The 22792-nt window shown below is 54.8% G+C and overlaps 8 protein-coding genes across 8 annotated transcripts; 6 read left to right on the top strand and 2 right to left on the bottom strand.

Moving 5' to 3' along the window:
• Positions 1-6: 6 nt before the first annotated feature.
• On the top strand, positions 7-1637 carry CC84DRAFT_1169811 (guanine-N(1)--methyltransferase-like protein). Its single transcript, XM_018179762.1, has 2 exons — positions 7-332; positions 397-1637. The coding sequence occupies exons 1-2, from the start codon at positions 68-70 to the stop codon at positions 1536-1538; spliced, it is 1407 nt and encodes a 468-aa protein (XP_018029481.1). The 5' UTR covers positions 7-67; the 3' UTR covers positions 1539-1637.
• Positions 1638-2247: 610 nt separating this feature from the next.
• On the top strand, positions 2248-2999 carry CC84DRAFT_417184 (uncharacterized protein). Its single transcript, XM_018186137.1, has one exon. It carries the CDS (start codon positions 2326-2328, stop codon positions 2725-2727), a length of 402 nt encoding a protein of 133 aa, XP_018029480.1. The 5' UTR covers positions 2248-2325; the 3' UTR covers positions 2728-2999.
• Positions 3000-6617: 3618 nt separating this feature from the next.
• CC84DRAFT_417123 (uncharacterized protein) lies at positions 6618-8316 on the top strand. The gene is made up of 5 exons (XM_018186136.1): positions 6618-7036; positions 7084-7107; positions 7173-7353; positions 7403-7627; positions 7679-8316. Exons 1-5 carry the CDS (start codon positions 6748-6750, stop codon positions 8223-8225), a joined length of 1266 nt encoding a protein of 421 aa, XP_018029479.1. The 5' UTR covers positions 6618-6747; the 3' UTR covers positions 8226-8316.
• A 704-nt stretch (positions 8317-9020) lies between these two features.
• Positions 9021-9626, top strand: CC84DRAFT_1181825 (uncharacterized protein; the record flags this gene model as incomplete). Its single annotated transcript, XM_018180573.1, has 2 exons — positions 9021-9394; positions 9443-9626. 2 exons carry the CDS (start codon positions 9021-9023, stop codon positions 9624-9626), a joined length of 558 nt encoding a protein of 185 aa, XP_018029478.1.
• Positions 9627-10494: 868 nt separating this feature from the next.
• Positions 10495-17671, bottom strand: CC84DRAFT_1264651 (Sec63-domain-containing protein). Its single transcript, XM_018185327.1, has 2 exons — positions 17350-17671; positions 10495-17286 (listed from the first exon to the last, which is right to left on the bottom strand). The coding sequence occupies exons 1-2, from the start codon at positions 17375-17377 to the stop codon at positions 10646-10648; spliced, it is 6669 nt and encodes a 2222-aa protein (XP_018029477.1). The 5' UTR covers positions 17378-17671; the 3' UTR covers positions 10495-10645.
• A 121-nt stretch (positions 17672-17792) lies between these two features.
• On the top strand, positions 17793-18585 carry CC84DRAFT_1210539 (uncharacterized protein). The gene is made up of 2 exons (XM_018182296.1): positions 17793-17890; positions 17981-18585. The coding sequence occupies exon 2, from the start codon at positions 18012-18014 to the stop codon at positions 18501-18503; it is 492 nt and encodes a 163-aa protein (XP_018029476.1). The 5' UTR covers positions 17793-17890; positions 17981-18011; the 3' UTR covers positions 18504-18585.
• Positions 18586-19130: 545 nt separating this feature from the next.
• CC84DRAFT_1200301 (uncharacterized protein) lies at positions 19131-21169 on the bottom strand. Its single transcript, XM_018181656.1, has one exon. It carries the CDS (start codon positions 21050-21052, stop codon positions 19373-19375), a length of 1680 nt encoding a protein of 559 aa, XP_018029475.1. The 5' UTR covers positions 21053-21169; the 3' UTR covers positions 19131-19372.
• A 106-nt stretch (positions 21170-21275) lies between these two features.
• Positions 21276-22690, top strand: CC84DRAFT_1210538 (uncharacterized protein). Its single transcript, XM_018182295.1, has 2 exons — positions 21276-21901; positions 21952-22690. The coding sequence occupies exons 1-2, from the start codon at positions 21394-21396 to the stop codon at positions 22200-22202; spliced, it is 759 nt and encodes a 252-aa protein (XP_018029474.1). The 5' UTR covers positions 21276-21393; the 3' UTR covers positions 22203-22690.
• Positions 22691-22792: the final 102 nt, after the last annotated feature.

The raw sequence follows: 22792 nt of genomic DNA, 5'->3' as shown, positions 1-22792 counted from the left end.
GGAAACAAAACGCACGCCCGGCTTGCACACGCGAAACAGAAACAGCCTCGCGCGCCCTGCTGCTCCCATGTCCGACGATCCGCACGCCATGTTCGCGCCGCCCATCAACCGCGCCATGAAGGTGCTGGACCGCTCCTTCTTCCACAAGACGGTCAACACATCGGCCGCCCGCATCTTCAGCCCAAAGGACATCTCGCGCGTCCGCGCCGACCTGGACCGCAGCCGCGACACCCTCAGGACGCGGCTCGATGGGATACGGCCAGACATCGACGCTGCACGCGCGGCAAAGGGCGGGAAGTGCCTGGTCCTGAAGCCCGAAGTGGTGCACAACGGTATGTGCGACTCGTGCCTGCCCCACCGCCGCCGCCATGTCGGACTGAGTCTGAACCCGGCCAGATAGAAACACCTGGAGCCCCGCGCTGCAACAGCTCGAAGAGGCTGGCACCGTGGGCGTGATCCCGTACCAGCTGAACCTCGACTACGACTTCTTCACCTACTCCGAGATCACCAATGCCATAATCCCTCCGCCCGAGAAGAAGAATGACGACGAGATTCCGACCGGCTTCACCCTCGCCGGGCACGTCGCGCATCTCAATCTGCGAGAGCGATACCTGCCATACAAGAATCTCATCGCCGCGGTGCTCGCGGACAAGAACCCCATCGTGACCACAGTCATCAACAAGCTCGACAACGTCGGCACCGAGAGCGCATACCGCACCTTCCAGTACGAGGTTCTGGTGGGCGACGACGACCTGAATGTCGAGGTGCACGAGCAGGGCTGCCAGTTCAACTTTGACTTCGCAAAGGTCTACTGGAACACGCGGCTCCACACCGAGCACGAGCGGCTCTGCGCGCTCTTCCGGGAAGGCGAGGCAATCTGCGATGCCATGGCCGGCGTCGGTCCCTTCGCAGTCCCCGCGGCCAAGAAGAAGTGCTTCGTATGGGCCAACGACCTCAACCCGGATTCCTACAAGTACCTCGCCGAGAATATCAAGACCAACAAGGTCGACGCGTACGTGCGCGCCTTCAACACCGATGGCGCCGCCTTCATCAGGTCCAGTGCCGCCGCGCTGCTCAACGACGACCGCTCGATACCCATCTTCCCCAAGAAAAAGTTCTCAAGAAGCGCGCCAAAGCCGACAGAACCACCCAAACCGCTCCGCACCCTCGTGCAGCCACGCATCTTTAGCCACTATGTCATGAACTTGCCCGCTTCCGCCATCACCTTCCTCCCCGCCTTCATCGGGCTCTACTCCAACGTCCCTGGCATGCCCGCTTCGGAAATCCGGAAACTACTATCACCGCACACAGACGTGAAGCTGCCCATGGTCCACGTGCACTGCTTCAGCACGAAGAGCAAGGACGACGTGGCAGAGACGAAGAGTATCTGCGAGGAGATTAGCCGGCAGTTGAACTTCGAAATTACGCCCGAGACACCAGAGCTGGAGGTATTCCACGTCAGGGACGTGGCGCCCAAAAAGACCATGTTCTGCGCAAGCTTCCGGCTGCCAGAAGAGGTCGCGTTCCGGGAGGTCTGAGCAAGAAGGAGAGACACGGCTTACGACTGAGGGGTTTGGATTCCTTCTTTACTCAAAGTTTCTACTTCTGATACCCGTAGACTTGAATATATCGCATCGACTTGTACGATGTCTTGACCATTGCAGCGGCGCATCTTGTTCTCATAGCCCTCTCTGGGGCGCTGAGATAATCTATCGTGACTTCCATGTTGGCACCTCAAAACAACGTCTGCCTATCCACTCACTTGGAACCATTTGTTGCCCCCCGTGCTCCTCGTTTGAGTGCTCGTACAAGTGGACTGTGCTTATGATGTTCGCCTAGCAGCGGTCGAATCGTGAGGCCTGTTTGCAAGCTTTCCGAGGTGTTTGTTGAAACCGTAGGCCCGTCATTCACGCAGCTGTGTTCCTGACGGTATCTCGATCCTTGCGTAGGGCGATCAAGGACTGGCCGAAGTGTGAAGGGAAACCGCTCTCAATGGAGCCACTTCAAGATTGAGTTTTGACTGACAGCGACGATTACTAGATACGCGCTCAACGCATTCGCGACTTGATTCGGCCCAATCTCACTTGTTGGCGGTCTGTTTGCATGGTTTATGCAGCACATATCACCAGAGGTCGCGTGGACTGGAATCTCCAAGGTTCAAATGTTGTCTGAGTGAACCCTCCGCGACCGGCCTGTCTCCGCAGCACTTTATTTGAAAAGTCCCTACGGCGGTGTCGTTCACGTTTACGCACTCTCCATCAAGCCGACTCTCTCATCGCTTCCTCGATTGACCTCACGCTATCGCGACCGCATGCAGCAGCGGGCATGCCGACCCTCAAGGACCTCCATTGCTTCATTGAGCTTTCCAATGGCAAGATTCAACTTCGTGAATTCGGCACCACCTATGGCGACGGCCACGTGGAGACTTTTGTTGCTGTCCCGGAGAAGCCGCAGTCGTTCGCCATCCGCCTCTCGTCCAGCAGGTTCATCGCCCCAGGTCTAGCCATGTATGTCTTCATTGACGGCGTGTACCAATGCAACCGCAACCGTCAGAACCTCAAGCTGCGGAAATCACCTGATCGGAAATCTCTAGTGGACTTCGTAGTGCGGCAAAAGGAAGAGCGCCAGGATGACGGGACGATGATAGCTCGGGATTGGAACTTCGAAAAGCTCGACGTCGGTAAGTTGCGCACCATACCTTATACGACTTCTGCTTACACCATGTAGTTTCAGCGAATGAGGCTCCTGAAGCCTGCTCGTCGAAGCTCCTCAATAATCTCGGATGCATCGAAGTCGTCGTGTTACGGTGCGCTGGCATGCGAAGCGCCAAATCAGCCACCGTCAATGTAAAGCCCATGAACCTAGACGGCGCAGGCGACTTGCCTGACCATCACTTCGGTCTTGACGGAGCACCCAGTTCCTACACGCCACAGTACGATGATCGCGCTTGGGAATACGTACACAGTGGAAGCAGGCACGGCGCTCCCACGATAAGTTCTTCACACCTTCACAGTGGTCCTCCCCCGCCATTGAGTTCTCGGTCCTACGTTGCAAGGCCAAGGCACACGTCATCAGCCCCCCAATTTAAGCCCCAACTGCCAGATTATGTGCCAGGTCTGGAAGGTCTCGCCGGAAGCGTTCGTTATGGCAGCGGCCCTGTACCTCATCAAAGCAGGACCGCTTCGATGCATGGTCCGGCACCAAGTATCCATGGTGCCTCCGCATCGCATATGCCACTCGATCCGCATTCTCTAGATCAGGCACTCGCGAGTATTGCCAAAAGAAGCCCTGACAGATACTACCAAATCTCGTCACAAAGTCCTACAGTCTCAATCGGAGCTCCTGATGCGCGTCCGAGTCATATACCTGGCTCCTGGCCAGAACCTAATAGGTCACCGGCTTCTCCATTTGTGAATGCAGTCCAGGATCCTGAAGGCCTGGCATTTCTGCCGTCGACCGCGGCTCTGGGGCTCCAGTCAGATCTGCAGAGTGCGCAGAGTAGCTGGGATCAACGCCGCCCTGAGCCATCAAGAAGAGGTTGGAATGACGGGAACGGGTGGGACTCTGGAGGAGAGGAAGAGAAAGGGCCATCCATCTGGGACAGAGGAGACACGTGGGGCTCACAACAACGAGGCAACCAACAAAGTATATTTAAGTCTGAGCAGGCGCACGAGCAGCCTCCTGTGGGATGGGATGCTCCTGCCGCCCATGACCCATCGACCGCTGCCCAGACAGCTCGTACTGGCCAATGGACTCAATCCTCTGACTTTCACACTGCACGATCTCGCCCCTCAGCATCTGCTTGGGAGACAGATATCGACGGTGAAGATTGGGCACACATCGAAGCAAGCTCAGTTTCTACCGGGTCTTGGCCTCTGTCAGTGCATCCTTCGGAAAGCATCTCACATGTAGCCGGCCCTTCTGTGGTTGCCTCGGCTGTGGGTCAAGCTCCACTTGTTGATGCCCTTTCCAAGACGTTGCTCTCCTTGAAAAAAGACGAAGAGCCACAGAGACGATCTGTGGTCACAGCTCCTGTAGCGAGCCTAGCGCCACCAGTGCCATTTCCTAGCGAAGGTTTCAGTACTTTCGAAAAGTGTGTACGTAATGCTGTTGGTAACGGCAAGACCGCGTCAATTTGGAAAGTGGACAGTTCAGAGCTCGCACCCAAGGCGTGCCCAGCCCTGGAGAACAAGATAAAGCCTCAGAACTTGATGAATGATTTTCCTCTCATTGTAAACGACTACAGAACGGTGCACAACGAGAAAGGATGGGGGAAGCCCGTTATGGACACGACTGGGAACGGATGGACTGCACAGGAGACAACGAGACCACCAGCCAGGCACTCATCCCAAATGCATGAGAAACTTTCCATTCTCAAAGATGAGTGGACCACTGCGAACGACCATGGTGGTGCAATGAAACAATCACCATGGGATATCCCGTCAAAGCCTAAGGATCTCCAGGCTAGTGACACCAGTTGGCAGGCTGAAATCAATGGCTGGTCCGCTCCTCAGAAAGCGGAAAGCATGGTGAATGGGCGAAATACCTGGATAACCATTGATGGGGGTAAGAGTCGACCATCGAAGCCACGACTATCAAAGTATCGTCAACTGCGATCCCCTACGACAGAAGTAGCCGCCAAAGGACATCGGCAATTCCCGCTCCTCCCACCAGATCAGAATCCTAGAACTCGTTCAAGGAATGACAGCATGAATGCTGAGTCGCTGCTGAAAATGATCAAAGAAGATGTCACGAAGAAATGTGTCGAGCACCAGGTGCGCGCAGGCGAGGGCTCAAAATATTGTCATGCTATCGGCCGACCAGAATATCTTGATAACATCGAGAATCCTGTAAGTATTCGTAACTCAATTTATCCTTCTGAGTTCTGACGAGGTGGCAAAATCACTGACACAGACACAGTACGCCGTCTTCCGTTTCAAATATCGCGGCCACGGCACACTCCGTAAGATACTTGGCAAGGACATCGTTCCCACTGACGCCGCGCGTCTTACCGCTAGTCCTGTTGATCAGCTCACCCTAGCCCGCCCGACTACGTCTGTAGAAGTCGGCAATGTCAAGCAGCGGCTCAAGGAGGTTCCGAAAGATGCCTTGATCGATGGATTACTAGACTTGCAGACCAAGCTGGCGAAGAAAATGAAAGGGCCTGAGGTTGCTCCTGCAGACTCAGCTGGCACGAACAGGACTAAAGACTGGGTGAAGCAGCAATCGAGGGCTACTAGCGTGCATGAGAAGAAGAGAGAGTCTCGCAAAGATGGCGAATGCTGGAGCTCGGATGATGGTTGGAACTAGCACGAGGACGATAGCAGGGAAGGAGCTGCTGCTCTCAATTGGCTATGGAAAAAGTCAAGCATGTGAACTGAATGCTGTTCCTTAGTAGGGAACCCCAAGACTTGACTGCGAACTCTGTGGTTTTCCAAGATCATGTAGAGGGTTGTTTCCGTGCTCAAATATCACCCCACTGAGCCCTGCTCGCGTGGAGATGTTTCAATGCATGTCCTCAGTGCCTATGTAACTACAATCGTTGAGCACTTGCTACTGTCTTGCGCGGCGTGACCCACATGTCAACTCTGGTACAGGAAGAGATGAGATCTGGAGCCTAGCACGACGCAGGTACAGGGTTGCGCCGATGTCTAAAACACCTTCCCGCTTTTGAAAGCGGGCGCTCTTGAAAGCGGGACCCAGTGCATTCGGGGAAGGGAAGCCGCCATGGCGCGAGCGACAAATTTGCATAACTACAACATCCTCACCCTCATCACGAACCTTCGTTCCCCGCAGCTGAAGTATTACGCCGAGTGCATTGTCTTCTTAAATAACCCCGCGATAGGCCCGCACTTCCGAACTTCGTTCTACCTCTCGTTTCAGTGCCAACGCGTACCAATGCGTGATGTCTCTTGCGCATAGTTTGGCTACGAGCTCTACTACAGCCACGAACGCCCAGCTCCATTCTCCCGGTCTTGAAAACGGTTCACTTTCCACAGAAGAGACAGCGACATGTCACGAAAATTATAAGGCCGCAGCCTCCAAGAGAGTCCTCAGCGGTGGCTATCACTTAGCATACACATGACTCGCTCCAACGACGCCTCGCGGTAGGTCTTCCTAAGCACCCGATTCGTCGCTTTATGCTCGCAGCATCTTGCGGCCGAAAGAAACGCCTTGACGCGAAACGGGAAGGGTTCACCATACCTCGCGATTCAGACTTAGTGCCCAAAGGATTCTCTAGCTTTTGATGAGGCGACTTCTAGACCCGGGTTCATCCCCTTCCAGCACGGCAATCTCACCCTACCAAAGATCGACGTCGCCTAGCTGGATCTACGCCGATACGTTACCGCATGATTCGACGAACTATTCCACTTTTTTCTGGGTTTTGTATCTGTGCGAAGCCACTGTCGATCTGGGGTACCATTCGCGGGATCGGTGCTGCCGACCGCAGATGCCCATCCATGAAACGCGGCTCTATGGCTTTTAGAATCCGCATGCATCTCCCCTAGCCCGCTAACAAAGTCTAAATGCGAACGCTCCATGAATGTCAGAGCCCGACACTTGGGACTAGCCTTCCTGTCGCGCTCTGCCTTCCCTCTCAAGAGACTGGCAACCCCTTTCGACTCACGGTCGGTATGGATTTATTCTAGAAAGGTGTGATTATCCAGCTCTTTTTCGTTGAGCGTGTGCCTCTGCGTTGCTTTTTCCGAAAGTAGTCGTCACTCCTTCAAATCTTTTATCATAGCCATGGACAGGGAGTGGAGACCAGATGTGAACACCGCCCCATGGGGCCCTTTCGTGGGGAAGGGCTTCAAGAACGAGTCGATCACCCATACAGACGTTGCCATAACATGTGTGGTATGGTTGGCGACGCTCGCCAATCTGATCATAGCCGGATGGCTCGGGTACAAACAGTGCCAGAGCTCCCGATCGCCTCTGCGGAGCGTGTACATATGGATGATATGGCTAGAGATGGCTGCTTCGTTCATCATGGGCCTGATGTGTTTCTTGTACGTTATGAAGTGTCTTAGACCAAGTACGTTCCCATGCCCACAGCATTGTATGCATCACTAACTTGCATAGGTTTCTATTTTTTCTGCACCATTTGTGAGTTGCAAACGCCTCGATGCAGCCACTTCGCAGGATGTTTTCACGAGTCTAACACTACGCAGTAACTTGCTGGTGTATCCAAGTGCAGCTACTCCTTCAGATCATCATCAACAGAATTCGACTAATCGTACCGGATCGACGTCGCTCGAAGATGATTATGATTGCCACCGCAGCAGTAGTCACGGGGATAAACATCAGCGTGTTCAACATTTGGATTCCAGCCCGCATGCAAATCAATCATACGTATGCTCGTGCTCAGTATTGTTGCACTGCCCCCTCTGACAACCAGCAGGTATATTTTCGTGAACGAAATCTGGGATCGCATCGAAAAGGTCTTATATCTCGGCATCGACGCAGCGCTCAATTGGTATTTCCTCCGGGTAGTGAAGGCCAACCTTATCAACAACGGTCTACAAAAATACAACAAGCTCCTGCGCTTCAACCAGAGGATCATCATGCTCTCTCTCCTCATGGACGTCATGATCATCGCCGCCATGTCGATACCAAACTCCTTCATGTACGCTTTTCCGTCCACCCTCCATCCACCCAACTAACCCAGACCCCGCAGCTACATCCAATTCCACCCGCTCGCATATCTCGTCAAGCTCAACATCGAAATGACCATGGCCAACCTCATCAAGCGCATCGCCGTGTCCTCGTCCCGCAAAGCCGGCCGCGACAACCGCGCCCGCATCGCCTCCGAATTCGACTCGGGCAACCTCTCCACCTCGGGCCATAAGTCCAGCGCCACCCGCGCCGGCACGCACGCACGTCGCTCCTCGCTCATGGAGCTCTCCAACTTCGGCATCAAGTCCGCCTCCGAGCGCGAGGACCGCACCGTCAGCTTCATGCCCACAGGCGACCAGATCAAGGTCACCAAGGACATACACATCCAGAGTGACCCGATTGATGGGAGCGAAGAGAATGTTGGGGAAATTGTGCATGCAAAGGGCCTGCAACCGGGAGAGACGAGCGTGGTGCACAGTAAGAGTGTGGATGACCTGACAGAGGGCGGGAGCGTAAAGAGCGATTATATGCGAAAGGAGGGTGATAGCGATGATGAGACGAGTCTGGTGATTCATCAGACCAAGGGGACGTGGACGAGGCTGGGGTAGGGAGCGACTGGGAGCGACTGGGCTGGGCCAGGTGAGCGGGGAGCGGAAGTTAATGTGATAGATGTAGATCGTTGATACCCTTTATATCTCTGTGTTTGATTTCACCTTGGGCTTTGAGGTGTGTATGTGCTCCGGACAGCCAAGACAGGGCGCATGAGTTGCTAGATGCAGCGGGGCGCAACTCACAGAGATGCGGGGAATGCACTGCTCGGCCTGAGAAAGGGCAAGTGCCATGTTGTCATGGTGCAATCAGGACGAAACTTTACGCCGTGCGGAGCAAGAGCATCCCTTGCAACCCGGTAAAGACACAATGACTCGCACATCGACTGTGTGGATGCTCGTAGGTGAAAGTGACCCGTGCAGTCGCTGCCCTGGCGGAAGGATTCAAAGAGCCTCAAGCGCACTCCCAGTTTGCAAAGACCCACCCCGCGCGTAGCATCAACCACTGCCCTTCGCTGAAGGCAGGAGGGGTCGAGGTTTTCACCCAGAGATCCGGGGCCAGTCCTGGGATACATGAAAGACCCTGTGCAGACTTTGCAGCACATCATACGCAGTTCGAGGTGATACTACACACGCAAATGTCTCCAGACTGACACGCAGTGTGAGTAACTTCTAGGACTGTAGCGTTCATGCATACCTTCTACGCAGAAGAGATCAGCAGGGTGACATTTCACAGTACCACACGCAGCACCTCGATGTCTCCCCTCTTGCAGCTCCCAGGCGAGCTTCCCAACAAAATATAAACCTACGTCTTCGCCCGGCCCTACACCGTTACCACCACGACTTGCACCAATGATGAGTCCCCGACAACCCCGAACACCGCGCTCGCCCTCCTTGAGACTTGCTCGCAGATCTATGCCGAAACGAAGCACCTCCCCCTCCCCCTTGGCACAGCAATTCATGACAAAGAGACTCGATGCGGTCTCATGCGTGGCTTCGCTCTCGCAGCACATGCTGGCTGGCATTATGCGGCTGAAAGTGCATCTTGCGAACGATTGCTCAATCACCTCGCGCCGCCGGGGATGTACGACTATAGACGTCCTCAACGCCGCCGGTTGGGCGAAGACATACGTGCATCGTGGCTTCTACGCCGTGCATCATAAGCTCCTCGAGCTGAAGCACCTCCGCGTGGTCGACCACGGCGTTACAAGCGACAATGCGGCGTGTCAGTGAGACGGCGAGCGCAAGCAGCGGGCTGACTCGGCCTGGTTGGATAGGGCGGACCGATTCGTCGAGAACGGGATTGTCGGCACCGGGTCATTGCCTCCGCGATGGAGTGAGAGCAAGCGGGTGGAGATTCGGGACTGGGGAACGGAGGTGGAATGTGTCTATGCGGACGTCGCAGATGGAGATGGGGTGCGACAGCTTGAAGTCAAGGCGACTGAGGGAGGTGTGCGATGAATGGTGTGACGGTACAATAAGTCCGTGGGATCGGTCGACGCAGGCGTGGCAGGAAGTGACGATGCATTGAGTAGGGAAACATGATCGAAGTAGACCTTCTTGCGGAAGGCGCGACAACGGAAGTACAGATGTCGAGTAAGAACGCAGGGACGTGAACAGCATGCAGAGGCGAGAGCGGTAACGAAGGGATCTGTCGAGTGCACTGGAACATCAACAAACACAGATTTAGAGAGCGACCAACAGCCCACCAGCAAGGTCCTACGGACCGGACAAGAGCGCACGACAACCCTCGAGCAGGACCCGTGAGCGCAACAACCATGTTCAGGACCATGAACGCGCCACTAACGTGCCCTTCGTCTTCTTCCTCGACGCATTGCCAACGGCTCCGCAGTCAATGAAAAAGCGCGCTTGCGCGTGCGTCCAGCAAAAATTGCCCCAGTCAGGCCCCCGAAGGAGACTGAAGTCGCTCCCAGCTCCGCGCTGTGCAATGCAGGCGAGAACGACTGGTTCCTCAATGCGTGAGCTGAGGGAACCCCAAGAAGGTAAGTATGAAGAAGGGAGCAGGAGGCAGAGGGGCGGCGGGTTTATATAGGCGACGGAGGGGGACGTGCAGCGCTAGTGGTAGCGCGCTTGGCGGTCACGTGTGGGCTGGTGCCTGGGCTGGTGCGAAAGGCTGCTTTGCACGGGCTAGGCAGCGAGCTGGCGTGACTTGAGGAGCAGTGTGTGGGTAAGTCATTCGCAGCTGCTACCTGCGTCTATCACTGGAGAAAAATTAAGGGAGAGGTTGGTAGCTAGCCAGCTAGTTAGTCGCTGAAAGCGCTCTGCAGACACGGCAGGAACCACTGATGTCCCATAGTTATCGAAAATTGACGATTCAGATTGTGAAATGAACAGATCGTTGTCCATCACCTAAATGTTACATACAATGCAAATTCCCAGCCCCATTTTCGCCGCGAACTATACCGTAACCGTGCAAAAACAAATGCTCTCAAAATACGACACACCACTTCTTATCTTACTTACTCCTCGTCCTCTTCCTCATCCTCATCCTCCTCCATACCCTCCGCCGCCGTAAGCGTAATCGTAGGCGCCTGATCCACACCCAGATAACTATCACTGACCAAAAACAGCGTCAATTCATGCTCGCCAGGCTTCTCAAGCGTGAATTCCAGCATCGTCTCTATCTTCCGCCCAATCGTCACCTTCTTAATCGCAAGCAGCGTGTGCTCCCGCTGATCACCCACCACAAGCCAGTAGCTCTCCGTCTTCTCTGCGGGGTAGAACGGCGCGTGCACGTCCGTCTTGGGCTGCTCGTCGTCCTCGAGATTACTGCGCGTGATGCGCACCTTGATGTGCGCGGGCGAGTTGGTCGCAATGTCCTCCGGGTCGACGAGTTCGTGCTCGAGCTCCAGGTTGGGGTAGTACTCGTTGGTGAAGGTGGCGGCCTCCTGGAGCTGGCGGCCGTCGAGATCCAGCGCCTTGATGAGCTTCTTGTAGTCTGGGTTTTCATCGGGGTCCATGGCGTCGATGAAGCCGTCGACGTCGTTGATGTCGAATTTCTGCGCGGCTTTGATGGTGTCGGCGTCGAAGTGGGGGATCTGCTTGAGTGGGGAGTCTTTCTGCCACATGGCTTGGACGACCATCTGGGATAGTTCCATTGCGCTAAGGGCGTTGAGATGGGCCTCCGAGGAAAGCACGTCTACACTGGCGCTCAGGATATTGAGGACCTTCTTGACGACCAGTTCCTGGTCCTTGGCAAGATCAATAGGAAGCTGCATGCGCGAGAAGTGTGCTTGTAACAGTACAAACGCCTTGAAGTGCGGTGTCTCGAAGTTGACATCCTGCATCTTGTACGGCACACGGTCGTAGATTCGGCTGAGGATATGCTCCTCGTGGCGTCTAATCTGCACATCCTCAAACTCGGTTGCCGCAGTGACGATCTCGAGGACGCCCTTGAGACTCGTCTTGCCATTGAGCGACATCATGAGCGTCTGCATGGTGATGAACGATATGTTGTAGTATGCAGCAATCATGCACGGGTTGAGAGGGGTTATGGCGTCTTCCTCCTCATCGTGCTCGATGAGCTGGGCCTCAACCAGTTCCTTCAGTGTTTGCTCCACTAGCTCAGACAGATGCGCGCTCAGGCCCTCGTGCGAGGTGTCGTGCAGGCTGTAGTAGCTTGGGTTCGACAAGAGTCGACGATAAAAGTATGTGTATGTCGACCAGTCGACGGCTTCCTGAGTAGATTCAATGGTCTTCGCGCTGATTTCGGCAACGAAGGCATCGTGTAGGTAGTCGTGCAGATAGCTTTCGACCGGCAACGCCTCGTTCAAGAACTTCTTGTAATAATCCCGCTTCACCGCAGGCACCATCAACACACCCTTGGCAGACTTGTCTTGGCCGACCTTGCCAGCTTTACCAAACATCTGCAGCAGCTCGCTGATGGGGTAGTCCACATATCGATGTTCGCGGCCTTCAAAGAACTGTGTGTTCATGACAACGACTAGGTGAGCGGTGCACTCGATCTCCCAGCAAGAGTTCCGCGAGACGATAAGAACCTGAATAGCGCCCACCTTGTACAGGTGCTGAACGGCCTTCTTGTCGAACGGGTTGAGCGCTTCATGGTAGTAACCAATCCCGTGTGCTAACGACTCAGCCAGGGCTTTTTCGTTGACCTTTGCGAGGATAGGCTCGATCTCATCCACTGAAGCGTTCAGGAACCGGTCTTCGTCGTCATCTGCGACGCACGCGGCAAGCAGGTCCACTGCCGTAGCGCGAGCCTGCTTTCGGCTGGGGACAAATACCATAGCAGGCTTGTCTGGAGAGAGCTGCGTGATAGCCTTGTAGGTCGGTTTTGCCATTGCTAGCATAAGCGACGGGAAGTGTGGAATGGTAAAGGACTGGATTTTCAACTCCAGAGGAACGGCTCGAACACCAGGGCTGAAGTTGTAGATGGTGTTCTTGTTGGCACCGATCCACTCTCCAATGTCTCGTGCATTGGACAAGGAGACACTTAAACCGACGATGCGCATACCGGATTCGAGCTGTGCTGCCATTGCCTGCATACGAGAAACTACGACCTCGTACACATAGCCGCCTGAGCCTCCGAGCATGTGCAATTCGTCAGCGATAAGCAGAGCAACAGACTGAACATTCTTGCGACGTTGCCACTGACGTGAGAGCGAGTCCCACTGCGACGGAGTAGCAAGGATGAGGTCGCCCTTTTCGAGCAATCGCAGATCAGCCGTGGTCTCGCCAGTAAGCTTGACGACGTCCTTTCCACCACCTAGGCCTGACAAGCGGTTGTTCCAGTTCTTGTATTGGTTGTCAACGAGTTCTTGGAATGGCGCCAGGTAAATAATGCGGCCCTCACTCTCGCTGGACCAATGCCGCAAAATCGCGAATTCAGCGCACAAAGTCTTTCCGATACCTGCAGCAGCACCGACCAAAACATTGTCATCTGTAGTATAAAGTGAATTGAATACTTGGGTCTGCACTTTGTTGAAGCGGCCGACGTCCTCGTATAGCGCCATGTATTCTTTCTTCTTGAGTGCAGAGACAGGTAGAGGCTGCAAGTCGAGAACCGGAGTGTGGGGAGGGAACTTGCCCGGAAGTATGAGCTTCTGGAAGGAGACAGCCAGCTTGGTTTCGGAACCCATCCAGCGGTCTGACAACACCGTGACGAAATAGTTCGGCGGCATCGGGTCGTCGATGGGCACGGTCAATTCGACGAGATGCTCATTGACCTCACCTTCAGCATAATCTTTCCGCAGGATGAAGGTGTCGTGGAACAGGATTTGTTCACCATCGCAGTCTTCCACCAGAATCCAGAATGCTTCTGATGCGCCATGAAGTTGCTCGTCCCACTCAAAAGTCGGGCGCAGGGTAAGCTCTAGGCGCAGCATCGATCGTGTGACTGGTCGTGGTGTCGCTTCCAGTTCAAGCCGAGGGAACTTGTTGACCAAACTGCAGACGATCTTACCTGCCTTGGGCATTCCAAGAAGCTCGCCCATGCTCGGAGGATCGAGACCAAAGTAATTTGACCACGGGACATCGATTCGCTCCGCCTTTCCGATAACTTCTCTAGGGCAGACCGGAAACTGTCGCAGAGGCGTCATCGTAGGCCACATCCGCTTCTCGGCCATCTTGCACAGGTCGAGGGCAAGCTTGGCCACCTGTGACCAGCCCTTCTTCAGGCAGATCTCGAATATGGCACGCAATATACGCCCAGCAGATTGGGTGACGTACACCAGATCAGCCATGAGTGCCAGGCCTTCCAGTTTGAGACGAGATATGTACGCTTGTAGAAGAACGTTGATTTTTGCTTGGGGCTCTTCCACGCCTTCTTTGACAGGGATAGGGACCCTGCCGAGAAGCTTTGCGAGTTCAAGCTTTTCATCCTGTCGCACCGGAATGTACTTGAACTCCTCGCTGAGGGCAAAGATGCGGAACAACTCGATGGCGGTGATTCCAGGCTGAATGTGCATGTTGTAGGTTGCCATGGAATTGTGACTGATGTAGTAATGAGAAGCGATTCTGCCCAATTCGGTAGGCTGAAGTGTGCCTAACTTTCTGTCATACTTGATGAGATTACCCTTCTCCAGGAGGTGGGCAGCTGCGTGTATAAGGTCCACTCTGCGCTGCTCTAGTACCGTATCGTGTTCGTATTCTGGGCCAACCCGGTAAAGTCCTGGAGACCGGAGCATTCGGACGAAAAGATAACTGTAACCGAGCCAGTCGACTCCCTCGTCTCGAGTCCGGACATTACCCAATACGATCTCTGCGTTAAGGTTATCAGCAAGCTTGCTGATCAACTGCGACTCGATCGGCAATTGCTGGTTGAGAAGCGAAAGGTAGTACTGGATCTCGGTCTGCGTTGTGATGATGATACCCTCACCATACGTATCGAACTGGGGGCGACCGGCACGACCAAGCATCTGCAAGACGTCCTGGGGACTAAGTTCTACCCAGCTACCTTTCTCCGGGGAGTAGATCTGCGTGCCCTTGATGATGACGGTGTGAGCCGGGAGGTTGACACCCCAAGCAAGTGTAGCCGTACAGACAAGAACCTGAATCGCACCGTCGGAGAAGAGATCTTCAACCGTCGTCCTGTCTTCTCGGGTCATACCAGCGTGGTGGATACCAAATCCGTAGGGCAAGATATCCTTCAGATCAGCGTTTGTTACTGACTCGGATTCTGTTCGCAAGATTTCCCTCGTTGCATTGTCAGATCGCAAGATCTGTCCAATCGTTTCCAGCTCAAGAGCCTTGTCACGAATATATTTGGCTGTCTTCGCGGTCTCTTTCCGAGAATGTACGAAGATGAGCATCTGGTTACGATGCTCGCCAACCTGTTCCAGGGTCTTCGTGTAACAAACGTCGTTCATGGCCTTCAGCTGCTTGATTGCCTTCTTGTCCGTGACACCGATGAACTCTTGCTTCAAGGGGCAGGGTCGGAACGTAGCGTCGAAGTGGAAGAGACCCTTATCGGGGTCTACGCGGAGGAAGCTGGCTACATCCTTGTAATTCGGCAGTGTAGCACTCAGACCAACGATGCGCACAGGATCACCGGTCTGCTCAGTTCGCCGTATGGTCCTGCTGACGATGCTCTCAATGACCGGACCGCGATCATCGTGGAGAAGATGAATTTCGTCGATACAGATCAGTCGCACTAGATTGATGTAGCTCGTGTCTGTGGCTTTACGGGTGATGACATCGTACTTCTCAGGAGTAGTGACGATGACTTGAGTTTCAGCAATCTGCTGTTTCGTGAGTTGGCGGTCACCCGTCAATTCTGAGACGCGAATGCCGTAGGGTTCTAAACGCTTGCCGAAATTGCCCACTTGTTCTTGTACAAGAGCCTTGAGCGGTGCAATGTAGATGATCTTGAAATCGTCGAGCATAATCTCCCCTGTGCGCGGGTCACGGTGCTTGCCAATTTCGCGCAGCATTGTCAACATGGCCACATTAGTTTTACCAGATCCAGTGGGGGCACAGATGAGCATGTTGCCGTCGTCCTCGAATGCAGTAGGGTAGCACTTGGTCTGGATACGGTTCAGCGATTTTGAGTTTCCGAATCCGACACGAGCCCAATCTGGTAGTTCAGATGTTGGTTTGAGCGCTGGCTCGTTCGGATCGCGTTTTGCCTTTGGTGCCGGTACGTGGATTTCCTCGTAGCCCTTGAATTGACGGCGTGTCGACCCTTGGGGCAGTTTCACGCTCGGATTCGTCATTAGATGATTTCCTTGGTCGAAAACGATGTTGTCCAGATTGACCAGTCGGCTCGATGGTTGCAACCCGCCCACGACACCTTCTGGCCTGGCAGCGTCCGCCATGTCGACATCATTCGATGCATCCGGAAGATTAATGTCCTTCAGATCAAACTTCATCTTCTTTGGCCCCGATGCGTCGCCTTTCTGACCAGTCTCGCGAGCGCGCAACTCCAAGAGGATCTGTTGCTGACCTGCAGCCTTCATTTCCCTCTCGACATCAGCTCGCTCGTCGTTGTCTTCGGCGGCGCGGCGCCATCGAGTAACCCACACGACCCGGTCCCGGTTGAGAACAAGCTTCGCGACCAGCTCGTGGTGTTCGTAATCAAACAGCTCCATGAGGTCGTTTTCGATCTCACGCAGGGGCTTCTCCTCGCCGTCTTCCGATATTCCGGAGAGAATGTTGAGTGCATCCTGGGTCTTCTCCTGCTGGGTATGCGCATCTTCGTAGACCTGACCGATCTGGCGCTGTAACCAATAGGCATCGATCTCATGAGCTGGTATTATCCGCTCTCCGTCTGCCTTGCTGTCGGTTGCAACCGCATCCGCCTGGATGATCATCTCTTCCTCGCCAGCAATGACACCGTCAGTTTCTGCTCCCTCGCCGCCTATCTCTTCCACCGGCTGTTCTTCTTCATCTTCCTCGTCGCTGGTGTCTTGGTCACGTACTTCGAAGGTTTGCGGGGCGTCTTCGTCTTCCTCGTCTTCGTCGAAAACGACTGCAACGCCCTGCGTCTCGTCGTTATCTGGACCGTCGCCCGCACCATCATCGCCCATCTCCTCGTCTTCATCCTGCGCGTCATAGTCCGTGATCTTCTTGCCAAGGTTGACCAATTCGTTGAATTCTTTTGCGCCCATAGAGGACCCAAGCAAATCATCCACCTCTTTCTTCTTGTCGAAGTCCTTGAGGTTCTCATCTTTCAGGAACTCCAGGACCGCATCGGCGGCACTTCTAGTGAAATGCGTGGGAACATCTCCGAGGTGTTTGCTCACAATGGTTGTGATCAGCTCGAACGTTGAGCGCGTTGCCTGCGTTCTTGGCTTGTATCGAAGGTCTTCGATATCAAGACTCTGCTCAGCAACATTGCCTGCACCAAAACCACCGGAGCCATCTCTCTTGCGCTTGCGCTGCTCGCGCTCCAAGACATCGCCACCTTCAGTTATGCCGCCGCGCTCGACCTCGAAGTTGCTTTTTGGTTTCTTCTTCTGTGTCGGCGCATTGTCGCGTGCCGTCCGTCCTCCCATGTCCTTGATATTTATGCGTCCTGCGAGCGACTCTGGGTCTCCGGTGGCTTCGTCTCCACGGCGGCTAGTGAATCTGCGGTCCGCTTGCAGGACCAAGTTGGACATTGCCGCATACTTGAATTGCGCGAGGTTGTTCTGCTGCGAAGCTGAAGACGCGTGAGCTTGATTCTGAGCTTGAACTGCACGAGTCCTTGATTGTGCGCGCTTACCATCTTTGTTGCCCTTGCGGTCCGCCATGGTGGATGGTAGTACGTTGTATTTGGACTAATGTAATATAGAATGCGCAAGTCGTTCTACCACTAGAGGAGGACGTAATTAAACGCTCCGCTGCGAAATCGACTCGACCCAAGAGAAGTCGTCCAGTTAGGTCTTGACCACAGGATGCGCGCGCTGTATCAACTTCGACGTTAGTCGTAACAGCGATTTGAGTGAGCGTGGGGGGGTCGCCAATCGTGCGCGTCAATAGTAAGCGCTGCCTCAGTGCGCAATCGTCGCAGATATTATAGTGAGGCTGGTTGCAGGCAGATGGGGAGGATCGCGCAAGTGGGAGCGGCGATAGTTTTGTAAATCTGCTCCGAGCTCCAAGGCACGGGCCACCGCGTCATCACATGACATGGCTGCCTCATCGCATCCCTCTTGGCGCTCTTGGAATCACCAATTCAACTACCCGTACTTACGAACCGGCCAACGGCTAAAGACGGACCCGTTAGATTCCAAGAATCACGTATCATCGACTGCCAAAAGCCCACAGTAAGTTACATTCAAGCATGAGCTCCACCCATACGTGATGAATGTGGCTACACAGTACTGGGGGAAAGCTATTTTGACGAGGATTTCCAGCTGAAGTTCCTCCTCACGCAGCATCCGCATTATGGAAAACAGAAAACTATCCGTACCATCGGGCTGGCAAGCCCCTGCCCGGTTACAGTACAAACATCTGACGGCCACTATACTAAACGAGGAAGACGTGCAAGAAGACCTAGTCGCAGTCAACTCCAGCCGGGACCTCATCCGGCGTACTCGGGGTGGCTCCTGGCCAGCCACCGAACTGACGTTAGACGAGAACCTACACGATTTGAAATGGCATGCACAAGAAGCACGAGACAACAGTTCCTTTGCGTATGCCATCAGGAACACCCAGGGCGAATACGTCGGCTGCTTCTACTTATATCCATTTGGCATGAAAACGAAGTGGACAGAAGAACTGGGCGGCTACGACGTGGATGCGAACTGGTGGGTTACTACGGAAGCGTATAGCAAAGGCGATTATGAGGTGTTGTATCAGGGCTTGAAGGGATGGATGGAGAAAGAGCTAGCCGCTGTTGGCAGGACATGGTGGTCGAATGCCGAAATACCGGCCTAGGTCAGCTGATTCTTTCTCTCTCCATATGTTTTTATTACATGCCTCCCAGGCTACGTTTCAACCTTTCCTACTCTCACCATTGTGCGAGCCAGAGCTCCTGCAGGCCCAATCATATTCCAGCTCACCACGAAAGCACACTGAACTCTACCTCAGTCTCACATCTCCCGCCTTTTCCCTCCCAATTTACGCAATAACATCCTCCATCCGATCACACATGTCAACCGGCCTGCACGCAACAACCACAATCTTCGTGTAGCCCCCTATTCACCTCCCACCTTATCAAAGCCACTACATCCAGCCTCGCCCTCAGAATAATCCCTTTCTCATTTTTTATGGTGCTTTATAAAGGAAGAATGTCAGTGATGCCGATTGCTCCTCCGATTAGGATTACACAATGGCTTTTGAGCATTAGGACGGTCAGGTGGCTCGGGAAGTGACCTTCCAGAAGCGTAAGCAGCATTTTGTGCGCTCTAAGGGTCTTCCTCGTTCTCGCGCTCTTGCGTATGAACAGTGTCAGACCAGAGGTCGTAAATACGTTGGCATGCACATCTGGAAAGTGACCAATTGTTGCGCCAGTGTGGCCACAGCAGGAAAGAACGATCGGAATTATCAACGTAAGAACAGTTGATTAGATTTTATGTTATGGATACTGCGCAAGCCTGTTATACAGTGCATGTGAGGTGTGGGACGAAATATCACCCGCTGGGACGTATTCCCCCAATCAACGCCATAAAATGCTGCATTTAACACCAAAACACCACGCTGGCTCGTACCACTCCCAGTGCCAATTTTGGGCGCTCGCAATTGTTTGCTACTTCCAACAGAGCAGCTCCATCCTACAAGCCCCAGGGGCTGGTGGCTGCGAAGGGCTACTCACCTGTCCATTCCTCTTCACTGATCCCGAGTCGGCCAAGCTTGACTCTCCTGTCACCGATGAGTCCGTCGAGCCGGCTGATCACTCTCTTCTTGAACAGCATGTTGTTCGTCGCATCCCTCTGCGTGATATTTTGCTGAATCGCAGTGTCGAGGAGGCGAATTTGTTCCAGAATTTCTTCTCGCTCACGTTGCCTTTCTGCGGCCTCGGGGTCGTCCTCGTCGTCATCGTCATCATCGTCGTCGTCGTCATCCTCGTCGTCATCGTCAGGCGATGTGGCAGCTGCTGGGGTGGATGCTGCACTACCGGGCTCTATGACGATGTTGCCATTCTGGGAAAGCGCATGCATCGCGACCTCGCGGGCGCCAGCCGTTACGGGAGTTTCTACTTCGATCTCGTTGTTTCCGTTGAAGAGATCATCTACATTCACGTCACCATTGGCTTCGACCTCAATTTGATCGCCTTCGAGTTCATCGTGGAACATTGCCATGAGTTCAGCCTCATCAGCTAGCTCCATCGGCGTTTCTGCATAGTCGGCGTCGGGCATGTCCTCATCTTCGCCCTGAGCGTCTTCATTGTCGGATTCTGCTTCAGAAGATTCGTCATCGCTGTCAATCTGTCCAAATTGAACATCTTCGGCGCCTTCGTCGAGAGCGAGCAATTCTTCGACGGAGGTTTCGATGCGCTCCACGTCGAGATACGACTTGCGGGGCCGGAAGCGGCGCTTACGCACCCACCGCATGGGCGGGGTGAGACCATGGGGATATCGGTGCGAGTCTGGCTCAATCTCCCGGGGACGTGTGTATTTCTTAGCCTCTTCTTCGCTCTGCACGCGGCCAAGAACGAGTAGCATCTGGCACACGTCTGCGGATTTTACCCAGTCCTTTTTGTTCCAACTCTTGAGCGACTCGATGACGCAGGGCAGCTCCACCATAGTAGCAGCATAGTGACGACCTTGGATTGTGACCATGGCCTTGCGACCTTCGCGGTCGAAGAAGCGGAATTGCACGCCCGGTCCCCCATTGCTGATGCTCTTGCCAATGGTCTTCTCCTCGATGGCTTTCCGCAGCAGGTCATTGTCTGGACCAGGCACCATCCGTAACACGAACTGGTTCTCGATGGCGGGGTCCCGTTCGGCCTCTTCTGCTTCGCTGTCATATCCCACACCCGGCGGTCGCATGGGTGGCCTCCCGTGACCTTTGACTTTGAGGATTGCCGCCGGCGGGCGCCCTGCGCCGGTGGTGTTCTTTTTCAACGAGATCTTGATGGAGTTTGCCCGCGCAGCTTGCGTTAGCGCCACGGGGGCGCGGGCTGGCGCAACCTCGTCGTCTTCGTCGCTCTCGTCCACGTAGGCAGATGACAGGCTCTTCATGGTAGGCTTGACTTTGCGCTTCGAGGGGTCGCGCTCCTCCCCGTCCTCGAGCGCGCGCTTCTTGGGCTTGGGGCCTGGCCTTGACGCGGGCAATGGCTGACCATTCTCGTCCAACTTGGGCTTCTTTGTGTACTTGCGCTTCTGTTTGGGCGCGTCGCCAGGGCCGTCGGCAGAGTCGCCAGCGGGGGCGGCCACGGGCTTGAATTTCAGAGCGAGCTTGGGTCCAGCGCCGGGTGCGGGCAAAGGCGCATCGGCAGGCGCGCCATCGGCGGCCTGGGAGCTGGTCTTGAGCTTGAGCTTCATGACGGGCGCGTCCTCGGTGGGTGGGAAGGCGGCAACGGCGGCGGTCTGGCAGCGGGGGCGCACCGCATCTGCGTGGCTGGCTGCTGAAGAAGGGGCGGGGCGAGGCGTGCTCTGAGTGAAGGAGCGTTGGCTGTCTTGCGGCGGGAGCCCTGCAGATGCGGAGGAGACGGTCTTGGCAGGCGCCACCAAAAGTGAAGGACCAGAGCTCCTGCCGCCGACGCGACCTGCACACCTGCGCAAACCGAAGACGGCCGCACACGATGCGCCGCCTGCTGCCCCGGTAACCCGTGACGACACACTGGACCTCTGCACACTGCCCGGCAGCCTCCACGCGCGCCGCCATGTCCACCAACGACGTCTACCTCGCCCTCCTGCGGCCGGCGGTGCTCGACATATTGCGCGCCGCTGGCTTCAACGGCGCAAAGCCCTCCGTCGTCGACACGGTCGTCGATCTCACCGCGCGCTACCTCACCCTCCTCGCATCTCGAACCGCCTACAACGCGTATTCAAACCACAATGACCTGGAACCCGATGTCACCGACGTGCGCATGGCCATGCAGGACTGCGGCCTCCTCGTCCCGACGCTGACCACGGCGGAAGAGGTCTGGAAAGAGATTCTGCGCAAGCCCCTCGAGGAATATGAAGATGCCGGCGCGCGCGCAGAGGAGGAGAGGAGGCGTGATCGCCAGGACACGGCTGATGTCACGGCCTTCATTGACTGGGTGCAAGGGAAGCAGAACGAGGACATCATGAGGATAGCGGGCACACTGAAGCAAAAGGATGCGCCCACCACAGCGCTTACCGCGCAAGAGGAACGAGACACACAGGAGATGGAGGACTACCTCACCAGTATGTTGGACAATGGCATGTTGAAGACGCAAGGCTAATGTTCCCTCCAGCGCTCATGAAGAAGCACAGCAAGACTGGCGTCGACTCACGATACCAAGGCACCCTTATCGGCAAACCAGCTGAGCTCCGCCCCATTAAGATCGAGGGAGGCGCAGAAGAATCCATAGAAGAATGGTGTCACAAAGTCCGGGAGAGGGCAGCCAAAGCCACCGTCACACCGCGTGAAAACGTCGAAATGGAAGACTTATCCGATGCGATCGATTCTCGGGAAAACTCGCAGGACATCGCCATGGAGCTATAGCGCCTTGCGCTCGAATCCTGCCAGCATAGCGAAGGCGTTACGAGGTCATGGGATGGCGCATATGGAGTTCTAGTTGGCTTGGGCGGATTTGAATTTGAACTTGGATTTGGATCGTGTTCATCCGAAAAAAACGTCGCTGCAGTAGTAGGTGCCATCTACTTGGCATTGCGGAGCATCCTTAATTCGGGCGTCACTTGAGTGGTACCACGGCGAGACGCGTTAGGTCACGTCTTGTCGTCCTTATCTTACGCAGTCAGTCGAAGCAGCGTTCGTGAAAGACGACTCCTGGACTGGCAGCAATCGACCGTTCGAGTACAGTCAAAGAAACTGCTATCCCAAAGTCACATTTGCTGTACTCTTGGGCATACAGTGAATTCCAAATTGAAAAATGTCCAAGCGATTCAAGCTTGAGTGCACGCATGCAATCTTCAGGTTGGTCCTGTCACTAAACAACGTGTCATCGACAGCCTTACGTAAACTGGACAGGAGTAAAATCGAAACCACCCCCACTCGCTACCCACATTACCCGAATGCAACAGTAAAAGATAGACGCCGCGGCCTACGTGCACGTTTGTAGCTCGGCGGGGCGT

This window comes from Paraphaeosphaeria sporulosa (assembly GCF_001642045.1).
Source record: "Paraphaeosphaeria sporulosa strain AP3s5-JAC2a unplaced genomic scaffold CC84scaffold_16, whole genome shotgun sequence".
In the NCBI taxonomy this organism is placed as follows: domain Eukaryota; kingdom Fungi; phylum Ascomycota; class Dothideomycetes; order Pleosporales; family Didymosphaeriaceae; genus Paraphaeosphaeria; species Paraphaeosphaeria sporulosa.
Note: the sequence above shows the minus strand (reverse complement) of the source record. Positions and strands in the feature narration are given on the sequence as shown.